The sequence below is a fragment of the Thamnophis elegans genome, chromosome 2 (assembly GCF_009769535.1).
Source record: "Thamnophis elegans isolate rThaEle1 chromosome 2, rThaEle1.pri, whole genome shotgun sequence".
Classification (NCBI taxonomy): domain Eukaryota; kingdom Metazoa; phylum Chordata; class Lepidosauria; order Squamata; family Colubridae; genus Thamnophis; species Thamnophis elegans.
This window is the reverse complement of record NC_045542.1, coordinates 16,801,947-16,823,131: the sequence shown is the minus strand read 5'-3', so window position 1 is coordinate 16,823,131 and position 21,185 is coordinate 16,801,947. Positions and strand designations below refer to the sequence as shown.

Below are 21,185 nucleotides of genomic sequence, written 5' to 3'. Positions count from 1 at the left end.
TCAGTTAGTGCGGCCGGAATAGAAATAGCAACAGCAACAGCGATAGCACTTAGACTTAGATACCGCTTCACAGTGCTTTACAGCCCTCTCTAAGCGGTTTACAAAGTCAGCCTATTGCCCCCAACAATCTGGGTCCTCATTTTACCCACTTTGGAAGGATGGAAGGCTGAGTCAACCTTGAGCCTGGTGAGATTCGATCTGCCAAATTGCAGGCAACCGGCAGTCAGCAGAAGTAGCCTGCAGTACTGCATTTTAACCACTGCACCACCCCATCTCAAATACCCTTCATAAAAGATTTACACCATAAAAGAGGTTGCTTAGGGAGGGAAAAAACCAGCATGAGTCAATGTATTCACATGACCAGTGGACAGCCAGAACTGACTGCATTCACTCAAGCAAACCTATAGCAGTAACATCAAACTTGCTGTCATGCTGAGATGATTCCCTCAATTAAGTGAACTTAATACAGGATACAACTGACAGATGACCAAGGAGGCAGACGGGCAGGCAGGCAAGGATGTTTACATGCAGAGAGAGAAGAACAGAGATCAGTTGATGCTTACAGGAAGTTGTTCAGATTTACCAATCATCCACCAAAGACCACCAAAACAGCAGCTGCTTTAAGTCCTTCTGCTGCCTATGAAATCCTACCAAATCTCTCCTGAGTTGCAAGGTCATCCTTGGATTACCTGCATTGATGGTGCTTCAATACATTACTCAATAGACCAGGCACTTCCTCCTCCTGAAAGTCATCATACAGCAGTAGCAAAGCAGGAGCTTAGTCACTGTGGTTGGAAAGCATGCTTTATATGGCTTAGTAAATAGTATAAGAAAGAATAGCTAAAACTGCAGGCTTAGCATAGTCTATGAAGCTAGTCCAAGAATTCTAACATGAAGCATATTGTCAGAGCATTAATGGCCAATATTATTAGCCTGGTAGAGTTAACTTTGTGTTTTAGTAACACCTTGAGTTCCACCAGCCCATTCACAGAGGATTTCACTCCTTGTTTGTCCCTTAAGGCTTCTTTTGCAGCAATCTAATTTGGAAGAAGAGAGTTCATTGTTGCTATTGGACATTACCAAATATGGTAAATAATTACTTCTTCAATTAAGTGATAAGGGAGATTTACTGGGAGATTTCCACCACACAGGTTCTTACTGTTGGAAGAAATGTCCATCTGGATTCAGTTCCAAGTGGGGAGAAAGACACTGGAAACATGGAGGCTGATTGGAAAGATAGTTTAATGGTGGGCAGGATTACATGGTTTGAGGTCCTGGGCAATTGAGTACATGGGCTGGGAGAGGGGGAGAGGGGGGGGAGAGGGAGAGAGAGTTTTATACCCTCTCTTGGCCTTTGAATTTGCTTCCTGTCCCTGTGAAAGAAATGTATTCTGATTGGTTGTCAGACTCACGTGGGGCCATGCAGGGGTAACTCTGTAGGTTGTCTTGAGTCCCAGGCTTGGTTAAATTTTACTGGGTGATGTTATGAAGGTGCTTTGGCCAATTCCTATTATGGCTTAATGGCTTTGTCCTCATTGGATCATGAGTGAGGGCTAATCCTATCATGTCCTGAAGGTGAAGGCCTTTTGTTTTGTAGATAACCTGGCCCAGCCTTTTGTCTTGTAGATATGTTGGCACCCAGTCTTTCTGGGACTATTAACAAAGGTGGGGGCTGCTTTTCAAGAGCATGTTTCTCCTTTTCTCATCCAGGGAGTTATAATATTCTGCCTTTTTAATATTTCCTATAATATTTCATTCTTCTAGGAGGGGAGTGGGTGGCTAACTTCCTACACTACTGTAGTTTCCTCCAGTTACAATATTAAGATTTTGTGTATTGAGACCTGCAGTAGGAAGAAGTTTAATTTATAAGAATACACTTGTTTTTTTTCCAGAGTGGAACAGGTGGCATATAAATTTAATAAATAAAATGAGAATGTTACTATTGGTATGCTGTGTTGATAAACTGGGGACTTTCCCAACCAGTTACAAACATGCATCTGGTAATACTAGAAATGAATAACCTTTGCAGATTGTGGCAAGTCTTAATTTGTCTTTATTCTTTTCTTCAACCAGAAGTTCTTGTTAAATCTCTTGCTAGCATATTTCTGCAACATTACACCCGTTTCAAAATGGGAGGTGTCCTTAATTAAAAAGGAATGGGCAAAAGAGAGATTACTTTGTGTACTATTCACCATATCTAGCATACACACTGCAGATGCACAACCATGGCTGAAACATCTGGAGGTGCTGCACAATTGCCATGGGATACTAATCCTACCCCATTAGCTTTTTTAATATCTCCTAAGACTTTGCTGCAGACCTCACAATGTAAGGATTACATAATTGGGGCCTTTCAGGAGGAGGATAACTGAGTGATTTTTCCTGCTCATTTCCTGTTTATTCAGCATTCTCAGCTCTTCTGGAAAGATGGTCAGAGGTCTTCCCCCAGAGGAGTAAGGTCATTCCTAATAAACTATAGGAAAAAGAGTTTTTTTCCAAAGAGAAATCTATGCTGGTAGACAGAGAGCTTTCTCGCATGTTCACTTGATCTTCATTCAAGAAGAATCTCATCATGCAAATCTTGTGTCACAGATATTAGCCCCTAGGTGCAGATTGGAAGCAACAGGCTGTGCCAAATATGCCTGGTGATGGGTAGCCTTTTGCAGTGGATATTAACACTGTAACATGTTCCAAAATTCCTCTAATTTGGGGCAGGTGATAATATATGGTCACACTGGGCAGGGCAATTATGTAACAAGATCTCATGTGTGTGGGTGTGTGAGTGTGTGTGCGCGCATGCGCGCACGCGCACACACACACACAGAATGTCCACTTTTTTAGACCAAGTCTTAATATGCCCATCTTTCGTTTGCTTCCTACCCCAAATTGGGTGGGTAATGGTGCAGTTTGTTTAATAATCTGCTGGTTAATTTTATGGATCTGACTTCTGGGACTCTAAAGCTATCAAAACATGGGTGGAACACAATATATTTCTTCCTATACGTTCACTATTGCTCTTCATAAGGCAGGACATAGGAGCAATTTGTGGGATGAGATGAATTTTCCAGAGAAAAGGTAGAAAGCAAACATTAAAAATGGATAAGCCCAATATCTGGAACTAAAGTACATGGTTTCATCTCTTCTTTGTCTTTCTTTCTGCCAGCATCTTCTTTCCTGACACTTTTCCAGTCCTCCCTCCCCTCTCTTCCACCTTTATTTTGTAAAACTCATGTATACATAATGCTCTTTTTTCTTATTTCCCCCACAAAAACAATGCTGTGAAGTGCCCAGTCACACGGTTGCTTTTAATGTCTAAGGAAGGACTGGGACCAGCACTGTGCTAGAGCCAAGAGGCACCAGCTTGCAAGAGCAACTGATACATTTTTGGGGACTTTTGAGTTGAGCCCCTATGCTTAGTGCATCAATCAGTTGTTGGTTGGTTGGCAGCATGGCATGATGGTGACATTGGAGAAAGTAGAGTGGGTTGCTAAATACTTTACCAGCACACCACAAACTAGAACTCCCAGACTCCCAGATTCTAATTAGCACCTAAACCACAGCACCAAACTGGTTCTCAGAATCTTTTCGCAGGATTCCGAGCAAATTAATAACTGACTATTTTTCGCTTTAAAAAGATCTGCCTATGTGAAAAGAGACCTAGGGTACCCCTGCCCTCTACTCTCCCATTCCTTTTACTCCTGTGACTCTTTGTAAAAGAAATTAGAGTTTGTTTCCTGAAAAAAAAGAGGAAGGAGGATGAATAAGTTCGTGACCCGTCAAAACCGTGGTCCACAAAAGCGCGATCGACGAAAGCGCGCATTTGACGTCATCACAGCGCGACGAAAAAAATTAAAAATTGAAATAAAAATAAAATTAAAGCAAGCCGATTCACATAAAGGTAAGGGTTAGGTTTAGGTTTAGGGTTAGGGTTAGGTTAAGGGTTAGGGTTAGGTTTAGAGCGTTAGGGTTACGTTTAGCGTTAGGTTAAGGGTTAGCGTTAGGTTTAGCGTTAGGTTAACGATTAGGTTTAGGGTTAGATTTAGGGTTAAGTTAAGGGTTAGGTTTAGGGTTAGGTTTGGGGGGGTTAGGGTAAGGTTTTCGCTTTATTTTTACATTTTTTGATCACAGCGCGATGTTTTCGTCGCGCTGTGATGACGTCAAATGCGCGCTTTCGTCGTCCGCGATTTTGTCGTCCGCGGTTTTGTGGTGGAACCAATAAGTTAGCATTGAAATCAGGAAGGAGACACAGCAGCCCTGGAGTTTTTAAAAGTCAAACAAGTATTTGCCTTGGTAAATCTGGCATCCTTAATTCCATCATATCAACCCTTTCCCATCCTTTTATGATCCAGATGCATTGGGATTGCAAGTCCCCTAATTCCCAGTTAGTTGCCCCAACAGTTAGAAGATGTCAACTGAAGGGCCACGGTGTACGTGGTGATGCAGAATACATTTATTCTGCTTGCAACAGCTAACCACTGACTTGATCTTTGACTATGTGCAATTGCAAATTACTTAGTAGTGTAATAATCAAGCAATGTGAACAGGTAACTATGAACAGCCTCAAGATCAGAGCTTCACAACCTGAGACACAAACCCTTCAATGCAGCTTCTAGAACCCTTCTGCAAATTGCTGCCAAATTGTCATTGTTTTAATATGGCAGACAGGGAAATGAGTTGCTGCCAAGGAAGTCCTCCTCTTCCCAGCATTTCATTACTTCGGCTTTAGTTTAAAAAAGCAACGAAATCAAGTTTTGTTTCTATTCTGGCCCCATCTGATTACTGATGTTCCTGGCGCACCCACTGCAAGACCTGAAAAGGATTGTGCAGTCAGTGCCTCTAGAGACAGGGTGGACAAGCAGCAGTCCAAGGCCACAGGCAGCCTTTAGCTAGCAAAGATACAGTTCTTGGATCCTAACATGAAGTGGATTAACTCCTGTTCTGCTACTATTAATGGCCCAAAGCCAAGCCCTCTGCTCCTGTTTGCCAGCTGATCTTTTGTACCGCTGGGGTGAGAAGAAATAGAGATGTGTGTTTGTTAAGAAGTACAGGAAAAGTCTGCTTTGATAGTCTTTGATGCAGTCCAAATGGACTCCACAAACACCTGCACAATTGCCACCAGCTAAGGGCCACACCGCAAAAAGTGGGTGAGACAGGAGGCATTTTGGAAGAGGGAAATCAGAATAAACTACAGGTAGTCCTTAGCTTATGACCACAATTGAGCCCAAACCTTTGGTTGTTAAGTGAGACATGTGTTAAGTGAGCTTTGCTCCATTGACTTTGCTTGTCAGAAGGCAGCAAAAGGGGATCGCATGACCTTGGGACACTGCGATGGTCGTAAATGTGAACCAGTAGCCAAGCACTTGAATTTTGATCACATGACCATGGGGATGACTGCAACGGCCGTAAGTGTGAAATATGGTCATAAGTCGCTTTTTTCAGTGCCGTCGTAACGTTGAACGGTCATGAGATGAACTGGTGTAAGTCAAGGACTACCTGTATTGTACGTGGATTGGAAACATCTGGGCAATCCCTGGATGGCAGCAAACAGAAAACTCAGCTTTTACTACCACTTTGAGTTAATTTGTGGTCTTAATTCAAAAATCTTGCAGAGGAAATGGGTTCACTCATCCATCCACCCATCCAATTATATCATCTTATAGTTGGTGACTCAGGGATGGATGGGAAAGGGACGTGGTGGCTCAGTGGCTAAGACGCTGAGCATGTCCGATCAGAAGGTTCAGCAGTTCGAATCCCTAGCACCACTTAACGGAGGGAGCTCCCGTTACTCATCCCAGCTTCTGCCAATCTAGCAGTTTGAAAGCATTGTAAAAATGCAAGTAGAAAAATAAGGACCACCTTTGGTGGGAAGGTAACAGCGTTCCGTGCGCCTTCGGTGTTTAGTCATGCCGGCCACATGATCACAGAGACGTCTTGGACAGTGTTGGCTCTTCAGCTTTGAAACGGATATGAGCAACCCCCCCTAGAGTCGGGAACGACTAGCACATATGTACGAATCTTTATAGCACTTCAGCTCCAGCATACAAGTTTTTTCTATGCAGGCAATTCCTAGGATCATCAACTGAGATGCAAATCATCAAAGCAGGGAAGAGCCCTAAGCCATAGACATGGCCACATGCATTCCTATGCCTCCTTTTAAAAATAGTTCTTTTTCTCCTGTTTTTGTATGAACACTATTCCAGACTCTCAAGTGTTACAGGTTAAATGATTTTGTGCCCTGATTCCGTCTCGTTTCCTTTCACACGTTCTCTTTCACCAAAACTAGAGTGAGGCTTATATGCAACTGATCAAGATTTAACTTAAGGATAGCTCATCTGATGCCCTCCAGATGTTTTGGATTTACCCCCATCAGACAACCCACTAAGTCTGATGGCTAAGACAAAGGAATGGGGTGGGGGTGGGGTTCCCTTGTCCAAACATCTGGAGGGCATCAAGTTCCTTGTCTGATTTAACTATATAAAATCTCAGCCACTATTTTTTTTTTTAAAAAGGAAAACCATACAAAGCTGTTTCTTAAAATACATATCAGGAAATGGCTCAAACAGGCTGACATGGCATTTGGCCAACCAGCTTTCTCCCATCTGGGGTCTTAAGGCTGCGGCAATACGAAGCAAATGTCAAAATTAGCTCTCAAGCACAGAAGCACAATCCATCAGGCTAGTACATCCTCACCCTCCTGAGAATTTTTGCCTTTAACATCCTTACAACAACAAAGACAACCCAGTGGAAGGGAGTATGTGTGTGTCAGGGGGGTGGGTGGGAATTGTACACAATAACTGTACACTTTTAGTAGAATAGTCATGTTAGGTCAGCCAGAGGAAAAACAAAGTTAAAGCTGTTCCTTTGTACTAAACCTATGGGGGAAAAGCGAAGCAAGAGGATGTTTCAGCAGGAAATCGGGGAGAGATCCTAGTTAGTGGCTACTTTCTTAAGTTGTACAGTGAGTAAAGTTCCCGCCCCAAAAAAGAATGATGGACTAAGCAGACAATTTACTGCCCCATTAACTCTTCCAGCTTATTTCACTCTGTACATCAAACGGAAAACCAAAGACGTTCAGCGAATAGCTTTCTCTCCAGCCTGTCTGGGGATGATGGGGACTGATACCACCAAATCCAGCACACACCATCCCAGTCAAAGTCTGTTACACAATGAGAAACCCACATCTCCCACCCAATCCCTACCTTCCTTCTTTATCCAAGAACTTCCCCTGCTTTCCAAACACCTACCCGGCAGCTACTTGGTATCCGGGCACTTTCCCTTCTCCCCAGGGCTCTCAGGAGAGTTTCCACCGTGTTTCGGGGCTTCATGGTGACCAAGGAGACAATGACACATGGATCCTACTTGTGCCTCTGAGCCTTGGCTTGCCAAAATGCTTGAGCGCAGATCCCACCGCCACACACCGCAGAGAGACGCCAGCCCTCTGCACAGTGCCAGGGGCTGCCGTCAGTGACACTTCTGTTGGCTTCTCAAACCAGCCCAGCCCTTGGAGGATGTGAGGCTGGAAATGATGAGGTAGGAGCCAGGCTAGGCTGCGAGTTCAGGGCAAGCTGTCAAGGGAGCTCCATTTCCTGACTCACAATGGCTCCTTCCCCTTGCAGGGAGGTAATGGAAAAGGAGGAGGCAGCAGCAGAGAAAGAGGGATGGAGGCCCTGGCAGAGACGCAGAGGGCTGTAGGTCAGTTGTCTCCAAGCGTGGGCCTTTGAATCAACAGCAACTCCGAGGAGCCAGAAATCAGAAAGAGGTTGGCAGGGGATATAAGGAAAGAGAGAAATGAGACCCAGGATTGGATAGGGATTCCAAATGAAGTCTGTCTGTCTGTCCGTCAATGATGAAGGGGAGTGACTATTGAGATTACTGTCTGTCAGAAGGGCATTTTCCTCAGGCACACACAGAGATAAACACACAGAATTCCTGCAAGTAGAAAACGAACAACCCAGGGAAAAAGTTTTAGTCTACAGCAGCGTTTCTCAACCTCCGTAACTTTTAAGATACGTGGACTTCAATTCCCAGAATGCCATGGGCATACTGCCACAGGAATTCTGGAACTTGAAGTCCACCCATCTCAAGTGGCTGAGGTTGAGGAAATATTGCTTTAGTGAACTACTTTTCTAGTATTGGGTGGTTTCGTTTTTCTAAAAAGGGGGGGGGGAAAGAGCCCTGAAAAAAATAGGGATTCAAACCCAACCTTACCTTAATTTCCACAGACTAGCAGCTCGTAGATGACACAGATTCTCCGGGTGAAGAATAGGAACCACTCACTGAGACACAAATGTGTCTCTAGGACACTCACTGAGACACAAATGCGTCTCTCTGAGCAGAGCTGGTTTTGAGAACAGGATCCTTTGAGCCTGGAACCAGGTTCTCTTACTCAATCATCACATACATACAGCTATCCCTCTTTTGGGTTAACAGTTTGTCATACGACTCAAACCTGTTCAGGAAAGGCAGATACAGCATACAGGGATTCTGCTTGCTGACCTCACCTTGTTTTGTTTTGTTTTACAATTTTTTTTACTTTATTTTAATACGAACAATCCATCTTCCATTAAACAGTGTGTCATCTGGGTACAACTGCCTTGTGCAATAACAATTAGAATCTACAGCCATATTCATTATTTATCTACTCTTAACTTAATACTGATATACGTAGCACATCTAATACTGTAACAATCTTCTTCTTGACTTATTTAATTCTATTGATATATTTTCTATATTTCACTAATCTACTTTCATGTCTAACTTTCACATTTGTTCCCTAGCCATTGGTAGAATAGTTCACATATAGTATAATCTTCAGCTTGTTCCTTCTCTTTAATTGCAAGTGTTAACCTATTCAATGCTTGCTGACCTCTACTTATCAGCTACTGGACCATTCTACCGTAAGACTCATGAGCTCTCTCACTACTCTAGAGGGAGACCTTATATTGTGAAGAAATTATATCTTGGATGTCACCAGTGGTGGGTTTCAAAAAAATTTGGAACCTCTTCTGTAGGTGTGGCCTGCTTTCCGGGTCCACTGGTGGAACCTCTTCTAACCGGTTCGGTAGATTTGATGAACTGGTAGGAACCCACCTCTGGCTGTCACATATCCATTTTGGTTAAGAGCCACATTTCGGTCTTTGAGAAGCATGCCAAGGATAGGCAGGTTGGTGGTCAGGACAAAAATGAAATTGGTTTTCATTCTAGTTTCATTTAAAAAGTATGAAAAGTAAATATAATAGCATTAGCACTTTGACTTATATACCGCTTTACAGCCCTCTCTAAGCAGTTTACGGAGTCAGCATATGCCCCCCCACACACACACACAATCTGGGACCTTGGAAGAATGGAAGGCTGAGTTAACCTTGAGCCGATGAGAATCACGTGGCACGACAAAACTGCGGTCCACTAAAGCGCGCCTGATTAAAGCGCGTCGCTGACATCATCAGCAGCGCGACAACAACGACCACGGAGAAAAAAGGGCGCTTTAAAAAGCGCTTTTAAAGCAAGCCGATTCACGTAAAGGTAAGGGTTAGGTTTAGGGTTAGGGTTAGGGTTAGGGTTAGGGTTAGGTTTAGGGTTAGGTTAAGGGTTAGGTTTAGGGTTAGGTTAAGGGTTAGGTTTAGGGTTAGGTTTAGGGTTAGGTTTGGGGGGGTTAGGTTTAGGTTTACGCGTTAATTTTAGCTTTACCGCTCACAGCGTGCTTTTTTCGTCGTGCTGTGATGACGTCAGGTACGCGGTTTCGTCGAGCGCGCTTTAGTCGACCGCGGTTTTGTGGTGGAACCAGAGAATCAACCTGCCGAATTCCTGCCAGTGGCAGCCAGCAGAATTAGCCTGCAATACTGCATTCTAACCATATGATTATTCTCCAGTTTTCTTGGCAAGGTTTTTGGAAGTGGTTTGTCATTGCCTGCTTCCTAAAGCTGAGAGAAAAGGACTGACCCAAGGATACAGAGCTGGCTCAGTGCCTAAGGGACGACTAGAACTCACAGTCTCCTGGTATCTAGCCTGGTGCCTTGACTACATCACATTGGTAACAAAAAAAGGGGGGGGGGAATCTAGCAAGACTTTAAGTAGACTTGTCCTCTGTAACTCCTTGCATTATCATCTGTCAGAGCAGGATGTTCTGTCATCACAATCATACATAGACCAATCATTCCTATAATATTTACAGAATTGAAGTGACTTTATATAGCTTGACCCATGTATGGTGTCATCTCCTGCTCTGGAATAATCACAGTTTATGGAGAGGAAACCATTATAGAGAGGGATGTCTATGGAGACTCTCAGTCATCCAGGTCATGGCTGTCTCAAAGGTGCTTTTTCAAAAAGCAACTGGGCTTTGTTTTTTGCTTGAAGACATTTTGCTCCTTATCCAGGAAGCTTCTTCAGTTCTGAATGAATCATGGAGAATGGATTTGGATTGAAAAAGGGGTCAAAGAAGCCATCTACATTAAAACTGAACAGCCTTCTCTCAACAGAGGGGGGGGGAGGGATATGACACTAGCTCTCTCCTGTTTACAACACAGTCCTTTTAGCATTTCCAAGAAGGTTCCATACACATTTGCATTATTCAGGTGAGGGTACAAATAAACCTCCAATTGGCCTCAATGACTCTCAGAAAGAGTGCTAACAACCACATGACTGCAAGGAAGATAAATCCTTCTACACCATTCTTCAGAACTGAATAAGCTTTTTAGATGAGAAGCGAAATGTCTTCAAGCAAAAAACCAAAATCCAGTTGCATTTTGAAAAAGCATGTTATGGGGGGTAGGAAGGAGGGAGGGAAGGAGGGAGGGAAGCAAGGAGGGAAGGAAGGAGGGAAGCAAGGAGAGAAGGAGAGAAGAAAGGAGGGAAGGAAGGAGGGAAGGAAGGAAGGAGAGAAGGAGAGAAGAAAGGAGGGAAGGAAGGAGGGAATGTAGGAGAGAAGGAAGGGGGGAAGGAAGGAGGAAAGGAAGGGGGAAAGGAAGGAGAGAAGGAGAAAAGAAAGGAGGGAAGGAAGGAGGGAAGGAGAGAAGGAGGGAAGGGGAAGGAGGGAGGGAAGGAAGGGGAGTAGGAGAGAAGAAACGAGGGAAGGAAAGAGGGAGGGAGGGAAGAAGAAGTAGGACCGTTGTAAGATAAGATGGAACTATGGGATGTTAAAAAAGCAATCTTCAAGTATATTGTCAACAGTAGGGAAAAATTGTCATAAATACATATTATTAATAACAGTTATGAGATCATATAATTGTGAATGTATATATGAAATTGATAAAATAAAATAAAATTTAAAAATTTTTTTTTAAAAAAAAAGAAAAAGCATGTTATGGAGAGGGATCTTAGGAAGCCTTATGTCTCTTCCACACTGAGCCTTAATCAAAGCAAGATATCTACAGGGAATTTTGTTCCTCGTGGCCTTCAGTGATAAGGAAGGCTACTACACTTCTAAAATGTTGTAGATGAAAAAGAGGGGAAGGAGTGAAGGAACTGAGCAAAGGCAGAAAAACTCCTGTCCAACTGGAAGGCAAGATTATATAAAGACGAATAACCCCCTCCCCTCCAAACTCAAAAGTTCAGACTAGTTCTAGCTTACAAATTGCCAAATATTTTATCTTGTCTCTAAATACTGTAAATCTTCAGCTCAGCAAACAGAAAGAGGAAAAGACAATGCGAAGTCAGTCTCCTAATACATAGCTGGAGATTGCATGATTCTCACAGTAACTTAATCTTGCTGGGTCATGTAGGCAATAAACTATTTTTTTTTAATTTAAAAACTTTGGATGTAAATCCACTCTACAGTGAGCCAAGGAAGTCCATAGGACAATGTCCAAAGAGGCAGATGGGGATTATAGCCATCAACAATGGTTAAAATATTACTGTTATCTCTAGTACTACTATTACAAGCTAAAGTGGAGAGGAAAAGGCCAATGGTTATATCAGCAGTGTGCATAAAGACACTGGAGTCCCATTCAGTTCTCATCTAATCACAATTTTTTGGATTCTTAACTCCTTATAACTAAGAACATGGAACCAATGAAATAGAATATTTGCAGCTCAGGATTGAACCCTAGCAGGGGTGTCAAACTCATGTCGTCACATCGTTGTCACATGACATATTGCAACTTTTCCACCCTGCACTAAATCAGGGGGGGGGGAGCGTGTGACGCAGGCTGTGAGTCTGACATCCCTGAATAATAGAATCTTTGGTGTTCTCTGAGCTTACCATAGCTGTTTTCTTGCAGATGTTTCATTACCCAATTAAGTAACACCATCAGTACTAGCATAGTTAGGAGCATGGCTATCACCATGGATGGAGTTTTATTAAAAACCTAAACCTAGTTTCTAAAGAACTTTCTCCACTAAGGAGCAAAAGCATTGTTTCTTTGTTTATTTGCTAAATTTCTACATTGCTCTCCACACCTAAGTGACTCTGAGGTTTACCCATCCTCAATCCAGCAAAAGCTATATTGACATGAAATCTGCTGTGCCCATTGCCAATCCATGGTCTGTTTTTATTGCTTCTCTTCCTGGTCACTGCAAGTGAAAGTAACAGGTGACAAAGCCTAATGGATTTAACACACATTGGAGGAGCCTGCAATAAGGATAAATAACACTGGTTACAGCTAAGGATACAATAACTCATACCTGTCTCATTCATACACTAGGGGTAGCATAAAGATAGCATCCTAAGAATGAGCCGAAGAAGAGTGTTGTCGGGTTGGACAGGGGTTAGGTATGAGTGAAAATATTGTTTGACGTGCTGGAGTATTAATTTGTAATTCTAACATACATACACACACACACACACACACACACACACACACACACACACACACACACCAGGGATGGTATTCAGCGGGTTCTGACCAGTTCCAGAGAACCGGTAGTGGAAATTTTGAGTAGTTTGGAGAACCGATAAATACTGACTGGCTCTGCCCCCATCTCTTCTCAGCCTCCCGAGTCCCAGCTGATCAGGAGGGAATGGGGATTTTGCAGTAACCTTCCTCTGGAGTGGGGAGGGAAGGGAGATTTCACAGTATCCATCCCCTGTCACGCCCACCAAGCCACGCCCACTAAGCCATACCACATCCACCAAGCCACACCTGGTAGTGACAAATTTTGAATCTCATCATTGATACATACATACAAATGGTACGTACATACATATAGTACGTACAGTAAGTAAGTAAGTAAGTAAGTAAGTAAGTAAGTAAGTAAGTAAGTAAGTATATAAGTAAGTAAGTATATAAGTAAGTATATACATGCATACATACATACTCTGATACCGGGAACTGAGAGCAACCTGGGCACCATAAATAAAAAAGCCCAGTGCAAACTCTCTTAATTTTTTCCCCTCCCCCTGGAAAGAAAGGATTATCGAAGAAGTGCTGGGAAACGACCTGACAGTTGTCACTGGAAGATGAAACCATCAGGATTTCTTCTACGCAGGCCATCGTGCCATGGAAAAATAAATCCCGCCTGGAAGGGTTCCAGACCAAATCACCCTCTCTCCCTCCAGCCTCTTCAATCTGTAAGCTAAAGTACTATTAGCCCTCGGTTATTATCAGAGCACTACTAAATGGTTGGAGAGCAATATATCCATTCAATGAAGTACTGCAGAGATTACTCACAGCTCATTAAAAACACATCCAATTATTTGGCTGAGATGATAAATTAAACTGATGAAAAGGCCCAACCAGCCAAAAGACCCAACGGAAGTTCCATGTGATCAAGTGATACGTGTAAACAACTAGCTTTCTGCATGTAATCATATTAATAATCAGTCTTCTCCAGCTTGATAGCTGCCATTTTGTTATCAGACCATCCTGACAGAGAATTGTGGGAGACGATGTCCACCAAGTTAGGAAGGCTTGGGTATGGAATAAATACTAACCACATACCATTCTTACGAAAGAACATTGATTTCTCTGAGGTGACGTGCATTTCTTATAATCTGGGCTTGGAGATAAGAGGATGGAACTGCCTCAGTCTTCCCCAATGAGACTGAGCTTATCTAATGTTGTGGCAGCAGATTTGGACAGTGAGGAGGTTGGGGAGGAACATGGGCCAGTTCTGGAGTCTGGGGAAGGCCCCGGCGAGTGCTCTGTGTCAGAGGCAGAGGTGGCGCCAGGGCCTTCTGACAGTTATCAGCTACCTTTGAAGTCAGACATCAGTGAGGCAGACGAACAGCCGGAGCCTGTTCCCAGTGTGCGCATGCACAGAGTTGCCAGATGAAGGGAACAGCTAAGGAACAAGGGTCACCTTGGGAGTAACAAGTGAACAGTGAATGGCCCCTCCCAGAGGGAATAAAAGAGGAGCGAAACGGGAGAAGGGTTTGAAGGAGACAATTAGTTCATTCCTGCATTCTTGCCAAGTATTGCGGCATCTGAAAGATATCAGCCTGGCCATTGTTCCAAGCCTGATAAAGGTTGGTAATTGTGAACTATCTTGAAAGACTGTGGGAGAGGAAAAACTTTGCTGGAGAGGATTTAACTGTAAATTAAATAAAAGAGTTTATCGGGACAAGGACTTGGCTTCATGCTGCTGGGTAAGCCTAGGTCAGAACATCTAGTATCTGAGATGAAAGACAGGATCATCTTATCAGGATGCCACCTGAAACAGTTCTCCAATTATAGCTAATTGTCATGGTTAAGTATTGGTTACTGCTCTTGAGTGAGTTCTAATATTGCAATGATCACTGCCAAGGTATAAGTAGAATTAATTCCTAGTACCACTAGATATAATTCCTTGTACTCTGGATTGAGCCCCTGCTGTTAGATTTATGCCGCCTTTCCTTTGGGTATCAGACAATGTACATAGCACTCCAGCCTTCAATTTTTTTAAATCACAGTAAACCTGTTAGGTATATTGGGTTGAGAGTGAATGGACCATCAAGTAAGCTTCTGTTGCTAAAGGAGGATTTGAATCTTGTCTCTTTTATTATGATCCCAACATTTTTACTCTTATGCCATGCTAACTAAAATCACAGCTAGGATGACCTAGCTACTTCACTTCTTCACCTCCACTTCTCTTTCTTGATTGCTGGAGAGCAACTTAGTCCTCCATCTGGACTGGGCTTCATCCCAGTTCAGAAACCTAGGAGCTAGAAAATTTGGGAGCTCATCTGGAAGACACCAGATTGGGGTAGACTATTTGAGAGTATATTAGAACTTGTCCAATGTATCTTGACACCCAAACTTGGTGCAATCATGGCTATTTGAAACCAAATCATGATTTTAAACCAAGCAAATCTTTGCTGACTTCAACTTTTTAGCACATCTGCTGAGCTGAGAATGAGATAATGTAGGTTCTTAAAAGGACTGGATTGTGCCTCTCCATTACACAATCCAAAATTGGTATACAACTCGGGACTTGTAGCAGCACTATTTTGAACAATGCCCTTTCAAACCAGAACAAAAGCTGTTATTCAATAAACAAGTGCCAGAATTAGTTCAGTACCATATTTTTCGGAGTATAAGACACACCCTTTTCCCTCAAAAAAGAGGTGAAAATCTGGGTGTGTCTTATACACTGAAAACAGCATTTTTGGCCTACCAAAATGCCATCCCCTTTGCAAAAATGGACGTGCAGAGGGTTTGGGAGGACTGCAAAGTGCTCCTGGGGGCTGGGGAGGGCAAAAACAAGCAAACACCAGGCTGTTTTTGCCCATTTTGCACACACACACCCGGCTTCCAGTAGCACTCTACAAGCCTCCCAAAGGTCTGCATGCCCCCTTTTTTTGCAAAAAAAAAACCCAAAACAGGCTGTTTTTGTGAAAAAAACGGGCTGTTTTTTGCTCGTTTTTGCTCCCCCCAACCCCCAGGAGCACTCTACAAGCCTCCCAAAGCCTATACATGACCCCCCTTTTTTGCAAAAAACAAGGTGTGCAGAAGGTTTGGGAGGTCTGCAGAGTGCAAAACCTTTTTTAAAAAATTTACCTCTTCAAAATCATGGTGCATCTTATGCACCGGTGCCTCTTATAGTATGAAAAACATGGTAATTAGTTTAGTAGCAGGGTCCTTGATGCTCTCTGAGCTTGGTTGATTTTTTGCAGAAATTTCTTTATCAAAACTAGGTAATATCATCAGCACCAGCACTGATGGTGTTACCTAGTTTGGGTAATGAAATGTCTGCAAGAAATCAACCAAGCTCAGAGAGCACCAAGGACCCTTCATTTCAACCCTAAGCTACAAATATTCTCCTTTATTGTTTCAGTAGGTTTAAGATGTATGTTCTTATTAGGACCTTAAGCTACATGCCTCCTGGGATGAGAATACCCCACTTTCTCACTTTTGCCCTGACTGGGACAGTTTAAAGGGGAAGTGAGTGCTGCACTTTTATCTGGGATCAGCTTAATGGCCAAAGCAGCCAGAAATGGTCTGCAGTCTGGCAGTTCAAGCCCAGCTTCATGAAAATGAGTGAGCTCCCATAGCTCAATCCCCAGGTCCTGCCCACCCAGCAGTTTGAAAGCATGCAATATTGCAAGTAGATAAATGGGTACCACTTCGGTGGGGAAAACATAGCTGTGTTGCTGTGTGTGTGAAAAGCGGAAGTTGACACTGGACCTGCAATGCAATGCAAGGTGAGGCGAGACTAGATCAGCGAAGGAGCCCAGAAGAGACAGTGACCCTACCATAATTGCTAGTCAGCCGGTGTAAGCTATTTTGCCCCCTGTGATGCGCGGAGGATAGGCATGTAAGCGCTGAACAGAATGAACTGGGTAGCAATTTAGGCTGTCAGGACTGCACTGTGTCTAGCATTTGGGGATTTCCCTGAAATTGTATGCCATACCCTAAATAGATAAATTAACCTGGGATTATGTCATGAGAATGACTGTGAAGGTGGTCATGGGAAATTGTCAACCTTTTTGGCATGTAACTCTTCCTTTTCTAATCTCTAATGCCGTGGGATCCTGCCCTTTTAATTGTTTGACTTCAAGGGAACTCAAGGAAAATAGCTTTACAGATAAATTAATCCCCATCAGTAACTTGAAGCAATTGTTAGAAGCATATTATCATCAGAGGGTAGAGGAGAGCCAGGGCTCAGCACTTAGTGGAGAAGGATTGGCAGAGCTGCAAGATGATATTGCATTTCAGTCAGAGGTGGGTTTCAACCGGTTCGCGGTGGTCCCTGTGAACCGGTTGGTTGGCGAACCTGGCAGTAAGTAACTTCTGGGAACGGCGAAGGGCCCACCCACCCGCCCGCGCTCCTTACCAGTCTTTGAAGGCTTCTGCGCTTCCACGCAGGCACATGGCACATACAGCGCTTGCGTGATTCTCCGCGAGCAGCTGGAGCATCGCGCAGGCGCTAGGACGCATGCGTGAACTGCGCACGTGCACGAGGACGCCACCGGCCCCGTTACAACCGAACCGGTTGTAACGGGATAAGCAACCCAGCACTGATTTCAGTTAATAAGTGGCGAATATCTGGAGCACCAATTGAACATCACTGGAATTGACAAAATCATCGCCAGTCAATTGCAAAAGGCTGCTTTACTTGGAACAGTTTATACCTTGTGATGATACCTTTAACACCACCAAACAACAACATCTAACTATCCCAGGACTCGATAGGTGGATAAAAATGCCAAATCCCATCTAACCATTGGCTGACTGTTTGACAAACCATGCTAATAGTATCTCACTCTTCCTATGATGGTCCTGTAAAACAAATTGTTCAAGTCATATCATGTTCAAATATATGAAAATAATCTTAAAAGTAAAAAAAAAAACACTTTCTTGAAAGTCACATGGAAGTAATTAGCCACTGCCTTCCTTCCAGGATGTTTCTTCCTATTTCCTACTCTAGCTTGTAGTCCTGGGATTTCTTGCTAGTCTCCCCTCCACAAACTTCCCAGATATTGACTCTGCTTACCAATTTGGGGACCAGCCAAGCTTTAACTGCCACCTGCTGGGGATGATATGCCTATTCCCAAGCTATGCAAATAGCTTCAAGAATTGAGTGAAAGGAGAATCAGAACAGATCAAAAGCTCATCTACATTTCCTGTTAAAGTAGAATCACAATTAGCTTTATCTAGACCTGTGAGCCGTCGCCCCAGCTCATGCATGCATGTGCACCTCCTGCTAGCCAGCTGGTTTTCGGGCCTCTGCCACGCATGCGCAGGGGGGCACAAATGGGAGACGTACATGCATGCATGCGCGGGGGTCACACGCATGCATGAGGGCAGGGGGAGCATGGGGGTCATGGGTGCAGGGGGGGTGCAGGGGCAGTGTCACACATACTTTGCATTATGGGTGCATGCGCACACACACGTTTTTGGCACGCGTTTTTGGTTATCCATCACTGATCTAGACTCTAGATAAAGTCTTAAACTTTTGCTCCATTCCCATCATGGCACTTTTTACTGGAACCATTGGAAAGCCATTCTACTATGGCATGGTTTTCAATATTGCGTCTTCCAAACTTATATACATTTAATTTTTGATTATAACTCTGGGATATTTCCAGATTTGTTAAAACCACCAGCCATTAGCTTGCCTATGGCAAGTGCAAATACCCTCAGAGCAAGAAGACAAAAATACTTTTGTAAAGTGGAAGCACGCAGAAGTTCTCTTCTATCCCCTTCCAAGATATTAAAATCAGTGGTGGGTTCCTACCAACTCGGAACCGGTTCAGCTGAACCGGAAATGGTTTGGGGCCTGGGTCGTTGGAACCAGTAGCGACCCAGGCCTGCCTCGCCCCCAAATCAGTTCTCCGGGTGGTGCCGTAGGCACTGCCATCTTGTTTTTTGCTTCTGCAAATGCGCAGAACAATTTTTATTGCACTGTGCCTGCACGTGCAGCGCGCATCAAGCGCACATACGAGCAAACCGGCAGTAGTGCCTGCTGGAACCAGTGATGGGTTTCAAAAATGTTTAGAACCTCTTCTGTAGGTGTGGCCTGCTTTGTGGGAGTGGCTTGCCAGCCATGTGACTGGGTGGGAGTGGCTTGTTGGCCATGTGACTGAGTGGGAGTGGCTTGGCAGTCATGTGACTGGGTGGGCGTGGCCAACTTGTAAAACGTGGTGAAATTCACTTAACAATGCTCTTGCTTAGCAACCAAAATGTTGGCTGAGAAACTCTGGCATTTGAAGCACCCAAGTCTTAAAGCTGTCAAGTTACAAGACCTTTGCACCCCTAACCCTTTAGGAAAAAAAAACCCAGGGGTGTTCAAACTTGTCAGCTTTAAGACTTGTGGACTTCAACTCCCAGAATTCCTCCTCTCACTCTTCATCTCCCCTCCCTCCCCCGCCAGGCAGGGGGAAGGAGCTGGAACCGGTTCTAAACTGCATTGTAGATTTGTGGAACCTCTTGTATAGAAGCGGTTAGAACTGACAGGAACCCACCCCTGATTAAAATGGTATACATTTTTGAGAGGTGGGACTAACCCAAACATCTGCATTCTAGCTGTCCTTTTTCTGTAAGCTTCACTGTGCTGTCTTTGTCAGTTATTTGCTCGCTATCTCTTTCCTCCCAGTGCTGTTCTGTCACTTCCTTGCTCATCCCCTCTTGATCAGAGACCAAATGAGCAAAAGAGGCAGCTAAGAATAAAGAACCATCTCTGGACACCATTACTAAAAGCAAGTGCCAAGTGTCTTTTGATTCGGGTTAATAAGGAATGAATGGTGAATCTTTCTAGAGGATCTGCTGAAGATAAAATATAACGCCCTTATATTAATAACATGACCAGATGCCATTCTATTACTGTGCAATCAGCTCATCTCACATTTCAACCTTTCAGCAATTACTGCTTTGGGTACAGGAGAATCCTGTAAAATGGATGCACCATCATAGATGTTTCTTTGGTTCGTCCAACTTTTCCAACAGCTGCAAAGGATCCTGTATCATTTACTTTGTATTTGTTTGTTTCTGAATTCAAACAGGTTTGTGGAAGAGGGCAGATGTAACAAGAGGTTTTGATTTTTAGATGTATACAGGTAGTCATCATTTGAGACTTGCAACTTGGTCATTGAGCAAAGCAGCCATTAAGTGAAACTGTGACTGTGCTTATGATCTTATTTCGGCTTTTCAGCCCTGCTGAAAAGGTTGTAAATGTGGGAATTGGTTGTTGCTTATTCATTGCTATATTAATAGTTGCCAAATGAGGCAGTCAGTAAATGAGGACTACCTATAAATCCAAATATTAAATGCTAGCATAGAACAAGGGAGGGGCTGTCATCTTCCTGACTGGATGGGACAGATGATAAAATATAACAACCTGCTGCTTTCCAAGCATTTGCTCAACTCCTAACTCCTGGCATTTCTCATCATTGGCCATGATAACCGAGTGCCCCAGCTTGCCAATGTCTATGGTGGTTCCCCGGACTGATGCAGCACAGCAGTTCTTACTTTTTCATATTTAAAACACAGATTTTTGCATATGAACCCTAAACTGAGCTGTTTAATAGTTTTTTTTTTTAAGTTAATCATCTTGGGGGGGGGGGAGAAGGCATCAAGAAACATGGGACAAAAGTAAAAAAAGCAACACCCTCCACCTCTCCAGCAACCTCCCATCATCACATGCTACTACATCATGATCCCTTACCAGCAGAAATTCCTTCTAAACCGATGTCAGCCCGTCATGCGGTCTTTTATATTAATACACAAACTTTGGATCTCTTTCTCCGTGTCTGCCCACAATTGGAAGTCAGAAGGAGGGCCGCCCTCAAAGTTCCTGGAGCTCCAAGAAAGGACTCAATAAGAACCATATACTGTCAAAGACAGACAGACAGACACACACACACACACACTTTGCTCCTTGCTTACCTTCATGCTTTCTCTGCACCCAAATTTGTGGCTGACAACTCTACCACTGTTCAGCTGGTGATAGGTTCTGAGCTGGCCTCCATCGGCAGCCCGCCCACCTTCTCCCCACTTGCTTCAGTCTTCCTGGCAAAAGAGAGCTCCAAGCGTCCCTGCTTGTTATATAGGCCCTGGGAATCTCTGGACTCTCAGAGCCTGAACAGAAACACACCCTCTCCTCCCCCCTCCCTCTCTTCCTTTTCTTTCTTCCACCCCCTTGCAGATATGTTTCCCAGCCCCTTTCCTTACCCTCCTAAAGCAAGGAATGGCCATCGCATTCCATTTCCTGCTGGAGGCATGAAACTCTTAGAAATCCTCTAATACGCAGGCAGAAGACATTGAATTAGAATAGTCACAATATAGCATATAACACACCTATGTTTGGCTTGCCCTCACCTTCTGAGCCAG

The 21,185-nt window shown here is 43.7% G+C and overlaps 1 protein-coding gene across 4 annotated transcripts in view; it reads right to left on the bottom strand.

The window, feature by feature from the left end:
- The window catches only part of TNS2 (tensin 2), a 165,858-nt gene that overhangs the window by 106,020 nt on the left and 38,653 nt on the right, over positions 1 to 21,185 (bottom strand). Inside the window, exon 1 of one of the 4 annotated variants that reach the window (XM_032212152.1) lies at positions 20,742 to 20,868. The exons of 2 other annotated variants lie outside the window; for them this stretch is intronic. In XM_032212152.1, coding sequence (XP_032068043.1) covers positions 20,742 to 20,747 — 6 coding nt within the window. In that variant the 5' untranslated portion in view covers positions 20,748 to 20,868. Of the gene's footprint in view, positions 1 to 7,244; positions 7,426 to 20,741; positions 20,869 to 21,185 lie in introns of those variants that run through there. One more of the 4 variants, XM_032212149.1, reaches the window with a different exon arrangement.